We start from the raw sequence: 11,342 nt of genomic DNA, 5'->3' as shown, positions 1-11,342 counted from the left end.
CAGTGCTAACCACTGCGCCGCCGTGCAGCCCTGTGAGATGCCATCTTAAAAGACTATGGTCCATGCAGTGTCGATACACCCATCATGTTGTTTGGAAGAGAGATCCAGAATTATGACACATCGACAGTCGAAGGTTACTTGCCACTTAATCCAAGCTTGGATACTGTCCAGGTCTTGCTGCATTAGGACACAGACTGCTTCAGTATCTGAGGAGTTGTGAATGGCGCTGAACATGGCGCAATCATCCATGACCATCCCCATTTCTGTCCTTACGATAGTGGGAAGGTCATTGATGAAATAGCTGAAGATGTTGGGTCTGGGTAACTTCTACAGTGATGTTATAGACTGAAATGGTTGACAGCCCACCAGGGCCCAGGAGAGGGGATGCAGATGATAATCCCCAGGGTTAGGGGTTTAGGGGTGGGTTGGGTTTTTTGGTTTGAATGGAGTTTCTTCTCCCTCAGCCTGAGCAGCCAGAGTCAGAGCTGAAAGGCTGAGGGTGGGATTCTCCGTCGGCATATGCCGGAATGGGGAAACACATTTGGGCGGAGAATCAGTTCCGTGCCGAAATCGGGGCAGGCGCTGGTTTCACGTCAAATCTCAATTCTCCATCGCCTCAACCGCAGCATCAATGCCTTCGAGAAGGCACGTACAGTAAACACCCTTGACATATCATTAGCTGGCCTGACCCGGTATTCTCCCGGGTCTCCGTAATTCTCCGCCTCCACCGGGGTGAATTCCGAATGGCGAGGTTCACTTGTGCTTTTAAAAATTGTGAAACAGGAGACGTGGCTGGTGAGGGGGAGAGAGAGAGGGGGTACGGAGAGTATCCAACATCGCCATAGTTTGCTGACAGTTGTGCCGTTGGCCAGTAGCGTCTGCCAGGGCCATGGGTAGTAGCCAGTGGGTGGGCTGTGGGTCAGGGTGGACAGACACGGAATACCATTTCCGCAGCTGGCAAGGCAGCTGTGCACTCCGCTGACTGCCCCCCGCCAGGCCACCCTTCAGTGGGATGGGCTCACTCCAGCACTACCAAGACTATCTTGTTGGCTGGGGTGGTGTGCGTGGGATGTGAGTATGCTGCTGCAGCATGTCAGCCTCAATCAGTGTCAATCACGGATCCTGTGAAATCTGAACTGTTTCTGTTTGGAATCAATTGTGTTTCACGTGGCTCCGGTGCTAGGCCCTTAATAGCAGCAATCAGTGCAGCTGTAGCCCCGGTTTCTCTGTCTTGAAAGTCCACGGATTCTCCGTTGGCGCCAACACTTTTCTCAAAATGGAGAATCCAGTCCCCGGTGTTTGTTCGCAATTTTGCCGTGGTGCCCGGTGGGTCTCTGGCATTAACCTTGACAACTGGGGCCAATCTCTTACCAGGTGCAAGCCATATTCAGCGCAAGTATTTAAACCACATTTGGTCCAGAATGCTGCCTCTTCCGCGGATTTCCCCGTCCCCAGAAATCGCTTCTCCAGCCGCAGCAACTACTGGATTCGGATACATTGGATGTTCCTTCTTGAGGTCTCCCTCTGGCACCGTGCTCATGGCCTGCTTGGATCGCTACAGAACCCCACGGTTCTGAGGGGGAGTCCTCAGTTTCATGGCCCACAGATCTGCAGGCGTTTATCTCGAAAGCGCGTTCGCCTTCTCATTATACACCGCCCGATCCGGCGCCTTGTACAAATGATGGCCAGCCTGCTGTAAAACGAGTCCAGTGCCCTCCTTCGCCGGGGTCTTCGGCGCATGCCATGGACTTTGAGGGGGGAGGGATGTTATAACCTGCCTAGATCCTATTGGCTGGAGACAATTAATCACCCCATGACTCTTGGTGAATATAAGATCCCCCCAATGAAGGGGAGGGGGGGGCAATCACTAGTAGTTGCAGCTATATAAATAGAGCTGGCTCGTGTGATGCCAGTAGTGAACTACTGTTGCTGTGTACACATTGTTGTAAATAATATTACTTTCTGTTTAACTCTACAAACACGTGCCGGATTCTTCATGGCCCTCACAAAACCTCCTCAATGTCAAACTTGTGACCATAGTTAGTGAGTCACACAGTTTAATCTTCATTATTCTGACATCAGCCATGGTGCCCCGTTCTGTGGCAGTTCATTGTGCCAGCTGCGTTTGAACCAAGAAGGTGAATCAAAGGATGGTTACTGGGCAACAAGGACCATCCACTGACAACATGGCTCATGACACGACCCGCCACGCTTTCACACAAAATGGCCATTGACATGCTGAAATAATTCTGTTGCCTGAACTACTGTAGAGGAGCTTGCAGTGGTCTGCAGAATGGGCGGCAATGGGTTATTATGGTCTGCTAAATGCTGAACATTAATAGAGGACAGCCCTTGCCAAATCTATTTGACGAGTGTCTGAGGAGTAGGAAGAGAATGGGAAGAACTTAGACAGCCCCTTTCTGTTTGCATCCTCCGTGAAAAACCCTTCAGATTGCAACAACAGTAATTGCAATCCCGAATTCCCCATTCATTGACAATCCCATACCTTAACTTCCCTCCATCACTGACCATCACAGTGTCTGCTTGGTGACCATGCAAATAAATGGCACCAAAATCAATGTTCAAAACCAAATTTATGATCAACCAATTTACAGACAAAAGTTAATTACTCACCATTAGTACTTATCATTCATGTTCCTTTGCCCGCACTCGTGCTCCTATGCAATGCTGTACCAGTAGGATCAAAAAAGCCTCCTCTGGGTCCTTCTGTTACGGCAGTGTCCAAAATGTGATTATTTCTATCCCTAATTATCAACATCCTGGGGATTATCATTGACCAGATCTAGAACTGGACCAGTCCTATGATTACAATAGCTACACCAGCAAGTCAGAGGCACAGAATTCTTTCGTGAGTAAGTTGTCATAATATACACATAAGTATATGATGGTGCAGAGATACACACTGACTGACACACTGCAAGACCAATCAACACACACAACACAGCAGCCAATCACCAGTTAGGGCACGGTCACTATGAAGCCAGAGGGCACTAGTTTTCCCGCTCATTCGGGATACAGCCTCTGAGACAGACAGAGCCCGCAGTCAGTAACACAAACATCTACCATGTGCTAGCAGTATAGGCTGGTCAGGTTAGGCATAGGTCTTCAGTCAATCTAACATAGTGTCGACCCACAGTGCAATTATGTTTAACAGCTCTTAGTTAAGTAAAATAGAGTTGTACTTTGCCAGGTTTTGGTAGCCTGTCGATGTTACTGCTAAGGTAAACGCAGTCTCCACAGATCCAGAGTACCCAACACATCATAAGTCACTTGCTGACTCCCCAAAGCCAGTCCATCATCGACGAGACACAAATCCGGAGTGTGATGGAATGTTCTCCACTTGCCATGATGAGTGGCAACAATGCTTAAAAAGCTCAATACCACCCAAGCAATCTGTTCTCCAACAGCGTATTGGGATGGGATGCTGAAAAGAGTCCAAGAAACAACAGCAAATGCTCATAGTTAACAAATTGTTTTATTTATCATAAACATTGCATTTCTTTGGACAAAGCTCCAGTGATCTCAACAACACTTCGTAAACGGTTACAAAGCTCTGTTTTGCTTTTCAAACCCTAATAGGTAAATCAGAACTTGAGCATAATTCTTTGGCCACCCGTACCAATTGCTCTCTGATAAATGTATCAGGCTGGTATGAAGATGCTTAGCTTTATTAAGGCGTCGAGCTACAGGGATGTTGTTGCAACACAGTATATTCAACAAGTAGCATGTCCAGTATTTCACCTTTATTTTCATTTGGTTGGTGTTCCTGGTGTTCAGGATAGCAACCAGCGTGATCAGAATTTGCAAATCTATTGCAAGGTTTTGGTTGGTGGCATTATTGTAGCAGATTCCAGCCAAGCTTTGCAGGACCATGATCTTTTCCTTCTCCACAAATAATGTTCGATTCAGGAAGCGGATGAGATCTTCAATGTAGTCCTGTGCATACGTTGCTGCTTCAGGTCCACCTGTTGAAAAGAGGAATTGGTCCAATGTGAATGATCCCTCTCTCTGAAAGTGACACAGTGGAAAACAAATGATGGATGCTTGGCGCACTGGGGTGGTCTTTTCTTTTATCTTTTAGAAACAGAATGGTGACTGTGGTGGAGGAGACCATTTGGCCCATCATATCCATTTCACTTCTCTGCAACATCCTCACCCCTTTATGCTTAACTCTGCAAATTCTCTTTGATGCCTATCCAATTATATCATAGAATCTCTGCAGTGCAGAAGGAGGCCAATCGGCCCATCGAGTCTGCACCGGCCTTCTGAAAAAGAATCCTCTGCAGGCCAACTCCCCCGCCCTATCCCTGTAACCCCACTCAACCTTTGGACACTGTAGGGTAATTTAGCGTGGCCAATCTGCCTAACCTGCACATCTTTAGATTGTGGGGGGAAACTGGCGCACCCGGAGGAAACCCACACAGACAAGGGGAGAACGTGCAGACTTCGCACAGACCGTAACCCGAGGTTGAAATTGAACCCCCGTCCCTAGCGCTGTGAGGCAGTAATTCTAGCCACTGTGTCGTCCTCGATTGTATATCTGTCAACATCACACACTCACCCAGTGCATTTCAGATTCCAAGCACTCGCTGGGTTAACAGTGTTTCCCCTTCACGCCGGTTTCTGTTTAAGTGGTTTCCCTTGGTTTGCGACCCTTCTGCCAATGGGAACAATTTCTCTCTACTCTGCTGAGAACCCTCATCTCCTCTCAGCCTTCTCTTCTCGAAGGAGAACATTCCCAGTTTCTTCAGTCTATCCAAGTAACTGAAGTGCAGGAGTCACCCTGCTAAATCTCTCCTGTACTTCTCTTTTATGCTCTGTCCAGAACCCTTATGATTTTGAATTCTTTGATCAAATGTCCTCTCAACCTTCCCTCCTCCAACTTCAAATTCCTCGTCTGTGAAATCATTCTTGTAAACCTTTGTCTGCACCATCTCCAATGCCTTCACATCTTTCCTAAAATTGCTTCCAGAATTGTAGTGTCTTATACAAATTTAAGGTAACCTTTTTGCACTCTATGTCCCTATTAATAAAGCCTAGGATATAGTATATTTTACTAACCACTCTCACAACCTGCCTTGCCTCACACAAGCCTTTGCATTCCGCCTGAAGTGTGACTTTCCAAATTGGCCACAATACACTAATTGAGGCTGAGAAAGAGTTCTCAGAATCACATCATTGTTACAGCAGAGGAGGCTGTTCTGCCCGTCATGTCATTGTCATTTCTCCGAAAGAACAATGCACCTTTTGCCATCCTCTCACCTTCTCCCCTAATCCTGCACATTTTTAATATCCGGATTATAATCCAATTCCCTCTTGAAGGCCAGATTGACCCTGCCTCCACCACACAATAATCTTTTTTTTAAATTTAGGGTACCCAATTCATTTTTTCCAATTAAGGGGCAATTTAGCATGGCCAATCCACCTACCCTGCACATCTTTGGTTTGTGGGGGCGAAACCCACGCAAACACGGGGAGAATGTGCAAACGCCACACGGACAGTGACCCAGAGCCGGGATCGAACCTGGGACCTCGGTGCCATGAGACAGCTGTGCTAACCACTGCGCCACCGTGCTCCCCCACATAATAATACTTGTAATAATAAGCTTTATTATTCTCACAAGTAAGCTTACATTAACACGGCAATGAAGTTACTGTGAAAAGCCTCTAGTCGCCACACTCCGGCGCCTGTTCCGGTACACTGGGGGAGAATTCAGAATGTCCAATTCACCTAACAAGCACATCTTTTGGGACTTGTGGGGGGAAACCGTAGCGCCCGGAGGAAACTCACGCAGACAAGGGGAGAACGTGCAGACTCCGCACAGTGACCCAAGCGGGAATCAAACCTGGGACTCTGGTGCTGTAAAACAACTGTGCTAACCACTGTGCTATGTGCCACTCCACAGCACATTCCAGACCCTAACCACTCACTGCATTAAAAGGTTTCGCCTCACATCTCCATTTCTTCTTTTGCAAATTATCCGAAATCTGTTTTGTTTTAGATTGTATCGCCATGGGGAACAGTTTGTCCCTATTTATATTTATTATATATCTTTTATAATTGTACTTGTTCCTTCATATAGCCTCAACATATTATTACCTCCAAAATGTACTACTTCACACTCATCTGCCATCTGTCTGCCTATTGCAGTTATCACTTTCCTCCTCATCGTTCATAATACTTCCAAGCTTTGTGCCATTTAAAAATTTTGAAATTGTGCTCTCCATATTCATATATATTAAGAAAAGCAGTGGGCAGTACCCTACCCTGACAGGAATCCCACCCCACCCCATCCAAAAAACACTCCCCTCTGTTTTGGGTTATTCAGCCAACTTTTTATTCCAAAGGCTTCAATTTTGCTGACAATTCTATCATGTGACACTTCTATCAAATGCCTTTTAGAAGTCGATAGACACCACATTTATCAACCAAATTACCCTCATCAACCATCCGTTTCCTCATCTAAATCGAGTTGGTAGAACACAATTCGCCTTTCGGAAATCTATGCCAGCTTTCCTTAATTAATTTTGCGTTTTTCCAAGTGACTGTTAATTTTGTCCTGGATTTTATTGTTTCTAAAAGGTTGGGTGACATGCTGATCACCTCAGCTTCTTGCTTAGGAAGTAGAAGTGATGCCCAACTGAGAGGTTTGCCTCTTCAACATTATTCCACTCTATCTGAAGGGAGCCATATAACCTGATTGGAACAGTATTCTTTGCATTTTATGGATAGAAATGTTTCTATTGACAGGGTGAAATGATTCACCCTCACCAGTCTTGCTGAAATAGTAAAGATGACTGTTGTCAGTCTAATGACTTTGGCTCGTCACTGCAGTGAATATTATTATGTTTTTAGTGATTGTTTTGAGACTATGGGCGCAATTCTCCGCACTCACGACGGTGCGGAGAATAGCGGGGTTCGTAAATTTTTACGGCCACGCTAGTCCGACGCCCTCCCGCTATTCTCCCCCCCCCCCCCCCCACGCCCGACTCCCTATACGAATCGCTGCCGCCGTTTTTTTACGGCGAGCAGCGATTCTCAGCTGTTCGATGGGCCGAGTTCCCAGCCCTTTACGGCTGTTTTTACGAACGGCAAACACACCTGGTCTGGCCGTTCGTAAAAACGGCCGTAAAGTCCCGATTTTGAAAACCATGGCACCGATTGGCACGGCAGTACCACGGCCGTGCCAAGGGTGCCATGGGCCCGTGATCGGTGGGCACCGATCGCGGGCAGCGGGTCCGATTCCCGCGCACTCTTTGTCCTTCCGCCGCCCCGCTGTATCACTTCGCGGGGCGGCTGAGGGGCATCCCGGCCCACGCATGCGCGGGTTTCGTGCAAATGCGCGATGACGCCATCCGCGCATGCGCGGGTTGGAGTCTTCCAATCCGCGCATGCGCGGCTGACGTCATGTGACGCGTCAGCCGGCGCAAACTCTGGCAAGCGGGCTTAACGAAATTCATTAAGCCCGCGATGCCGGAGTTCACGGCCGCGGCATACTAGCCCCGACCGGGGACCAGAATCGGTTCCCGGTCGGGGAGGGGGAGGCTGGCATCAAACCCGCCCGGATTTGACGCAAGCCTTACGATTTCTCCCTGTCTGGGAGAATCACGCCCATGACTTTTGGTGTCATATTGATACCTGTGGTTGATCACTAAACAGACAGTGAATGGAAAAGCACTGACCGCTGATCTGTGAGGGAAAAGGCTAGGAAAATCATAGTCATCGGGTTTCACAGCACAGAAAGAGGCCCTTCAACCCATCGGGTCTGCGCCGGCTGTCAAACACCTATCTATTCTAATCCCAGTTCCCATCACTTGGTTTGTAGTTTTGTATGCTATGGCCTTTCAAGTGGTCATCTAACTGGTTCTTAAATTTTGCCTGGGTTCCTGCCTCACCCTTTCAGTCAGTGAGTCAGTGGGCAGCACGGTAGCATGGGCAGCACGGTAGCACAGTGGTTAGCACAATCGATTCACAGCTCCGGGGTCCCAGGTTCGATTCCCCGCTGGGTCACTGTCTGTGGGAGCTCTGCACGCTCTCCCGGTGTGTGCGTGGGTTTCCTCCGGGCGTTCTGGTTTCCTCCCACAGTCCAAAGATCTGCAGGTTAGGTGGATTGGCGATGATAAATTACCCTTAGTGTCCAAAAAAGGTCAGGTGGGGTTGCTGGGTTATGGGGATAGGGTGGAGGCGTGGGCTTAAGTGGGGTGCACCTTCCTAAGGGCCAGTGCAGACTCGAGGAGCCAAATGGCCCCCATGTGAACTGTAAATTCTCTGATGATTCTATGAGTTCCAAATTCTCACCACCCTCTGGGTGAAAACGTTTCTCCTCAAATCTACTCTAAATCTCCTGTCCCTCACCTTGAATTTATGCCCCCTGGTTATTGATCCTTCTACTGAGGGGAAATTCTTCTTCCATTCAAACCTACCTATGTCCATCATAATGTTGTACACCTCAATAAGATTCCCCCTCTACTTTCTCTGCTCTAAGGGAAACAACACTAGCTAATCAGCTTCTGTCCACAGTTCACACATTTAAACAAACATCTACTGTAAATGTTTTATTCTTGGATATATGTAAGATTACTCTTCGATTCGCCCAGATTCTGGATAAGTAACTGTGTAAGATCATAGTCTGCATTTGAAGAGCTAGGCCCGAAACAGGCAACATGTGCCAAATTATCTCCTTGAGTGTTGTAAGTTCCATGATGAACAACACAACTTGATTGTCCTTTGCCTTGTCTACATTTACACCTTTGCCATTTCATTCTCTATTTAATGACTAGGCAATATGTGGATTTTGGAAAATAATTATCTTTAGATAAGATAGCTTGGCGTTAACTTCAGAATAACGAAACATCAACAAGAACTAGAAATATAGTTAGTGAGTATAACAAGAATGACAAGAGCACAGAACTGACTGACCTGTAAAACACATGATGCCTATGTATAATGCAGCTTGAAGTCTGTTACTCAATGGCAGATGAGTCTTCCGTAACGAAGCACCCAAGGTCATGATCTGTTTGACCTGAGGATTATCTTCGTACATCGTGATCTCATCTTCTTCCACATTCCTGAAGAAAAAGGGCTTGATGGACTTCTCATAAAACTCAGTAAGCGACCTGAACATTTTACACAACTGTTCAAAGATCAAAACAATGGATTATTGAACTCTGCCCATCAAAAGCAGACTATAACTATCCCTTGTTTAGCAGATTTAATTTATTCCTAAAAAAAACTGGTGCTAAACAAGAACCACTTTTCCATTTAAAAAAAAAGCATGTAATGAGGGTAAGTTGTGTTCCTGACCTGTAAGTAGGCCACAGATTAGTCATGATCTAACTGAACCCCGGCGGGCGGGACAGGCTGAAGGGGCTGAATGGCCTACTCCTGTTCCTATGTACATTAAAAACCCATTGGCTGCTTTGAACCTCTTTCTATTACCACTTGCTACTCTTAATTTATCACTCTAAACTAATTTCCTACTCTTTATTATTTTACTCCGCCCTCCGCTTCCCTCTCCCAAACCCTTCAGCCGGGAGAGGGGTGACCCCTGCAGCAAAATACAATGAGGGGATGGAGAGAGGCAAGCGGGGTGGAGAGGAGTAATGGAGGGAGGGAGAATCTTCCAATGGAGAAGGGAGGCGGCAGGTGGGAGGGAGATAGGGGGTTGGGTGAGGAAAGCAGCCAGAGGAAGGAGTGAAAGGATCAGAAGAGATGGTCTAGTTTCGAAAAGGGAAACGGGAAGAAGCAGGGTGTGGGCTAGTGGAATAGCAAAAGCCAGATGAGCATGTACAGTCACCGCAGAATATGGAAGCAACACCATTCAGCTATATTTACAAATTGCACCAAAACAAAAACATACCTGTTTTTAAGACTTTGCTAATGTCGAAACTGTTGGAATTTTATTCATGAAGAAAATGATGGATACTATAGAGTAACAAAAGAAAGTGTGATGTCCTAGATTGTGATGCAATCAAATTCTTTTTTTTAAAGAATAGATTTTTCTTAAACCATCACAACACAATATTGGTGAATTCCATTGCACCACATTACAAAGGGTGATGTCACAGCCACAGGACTTGCATCAATTTTACCAGTTAGAACAGCAATCTTTACATTCCAAAATGCTTCATAAAGATGACCAAACAAAATTCAGTTTTATATTGAAGGGGATGTTAGCACAGATGCCCAGAAACTTCATCAACGGTAAAGATTTTAAGGTGCATTTTGAAGGGGGTGAGAAGGCGAGAGGGATTTCCAGAGTTCAGTGCCTCAGGAGCTATTGGCACGGCTGCCAATGGTGGAGCCAAGCAAATCAGGGATGAGCAAGAGGCCGGAATTGGAGTAGTACAAAGATGTTGGAGGGTTGTAATGCTGAAGAAGCTGTTGTAAGGTGGTGGGGTGGGGGAAGGGACGAGGCTAATAAAGATTTGAAAACAAGCCTGAGAATTTAAAATTTTGGAGCGTTGCCGGGCTGGGTCCCAATATAAGTCAGTGAGCAGAGGGGTGATATGTGAACTGAACTGAACTTGATGCCCCTTTAAGGGAAAGGTTCACCTCAGCCTCCTTCTGCATCGTATCAATTCCGTGATTCCCTTCACTTCCTTGATACGGTGTCAATCACTGTCAATTGTAAGCCCACTAATTCCAACAGTAAGCTTCGTTACACTTCCTCCCACCCAGCTTTCTGTCAGAAACCTATTCAGTATTTCCAATTTTTCTACCTCCATCATGTCTGTTTAAATGACACCATTTTCCATATCAGTGCTTCGTTGTCTTTTGTTCCTCAACCGAAGATTACCCTCCACATCGGTTGACAGTGCTCTCAACTGTGCCTGCCCCTTTATCACAACTTCATCTCTCCCCCCTCCCAGAACCACAATAGTGTTACCCTTGGCCTTATCTTCCAATCTGTTTGTCTCCACTTTCAAGGGATGATCATTAACCATTTCTGCTACTTCCCACCTTCAACACCCTCCAATATCAAACTCTCATGATAGCATCATTTACAAAGAGGGCTGCTGTCTCCAGGGATCACATTCAACCACTATAGCGAGGAACACTTATCACCTCATATTGTCTCACAGAAACTTTCACATCACCACCACCTCATCTATCATGTTGTTCACATTCCATCCTCAGCCCTTTCAGGGTTCATCCCACACAGGGGACAGAAATGTTTCCAAATGTCTGCTCCATTCCTTCTCATCACGCTCCTTTTGTCTCAATTCAGGGCAAGCTGGCCCACAACAGGCAGGCAAGATCCACGACAGGAGAGAGGCAGTCGACATTGTTCCCATGATGTAGTTTGAGGAGGATGATG

At 46.6% G+C, this 11,342-nt stretch overlaps 1 protein-coding gene across 2 annotated transcripts; it reads right to left on the bottom strand.

The window, feature by feature from the left end:
• Positions 1 to 3,507: 3,507 nt before the first annotated feature.
• LOC119965607 (armadillo-like helical domain-containing protein 2) lies at positions 3,508 to 10,050 on the bottom strand. 2 transcript variants are annotated; one of them, XM_038796395.1, is made up of 3 exons: positions 9,882 to 10,050; positions 8,942 to 9,155; positions 3,508 to 3,986 (listed from the first exon to the last, which is right to left on the bottom strand). In XM_038796395.1, the coding sequence occupies exons 2-3, from the start codon at positions 9,144 to 9,146 to the stop codon at positions 3,565 to 3,567; spliced, it is 627 nt and encodes a 208-aa protein (XP_038652323.1). In that variant the 5' UTR covers positions 9,147 to 9,155; positions 9,882 to 10,050; the 3' UTR covers positions 3,508 to 3,564. The 2 variants fall into 2 exon arrangements, with proteins under 2 accessions (XP_038652323.1, XP_038652324.1); XM_038796396.1 differs by having other exon boundaries at positions 8,942 to 9,090; positions 9,882 to 10,048.
• Between the last annotated feature and the right edge of the window lie 1,292 nt (positions 10,051 to 11,342).

This window comes from Scyliorhinus canicula, chromosome 5 (assembly GCF_902713615.1).
Source record: "Scyliorhinus canicula chromosome 5, sScyCan1.1, whole genome shotgun sequence".
NCBI lineage: Eukaryota > Metazoa > Chordata > Chondrichthyes > Carcharhiniformes > Scyliorhinidae > Scyliorhinus > Scyliorhinus canicula.
Note: the sequence above shows the minus strand (reverse complement) of the source record. Positions and strands in the feature narration are given on the sequence as shown.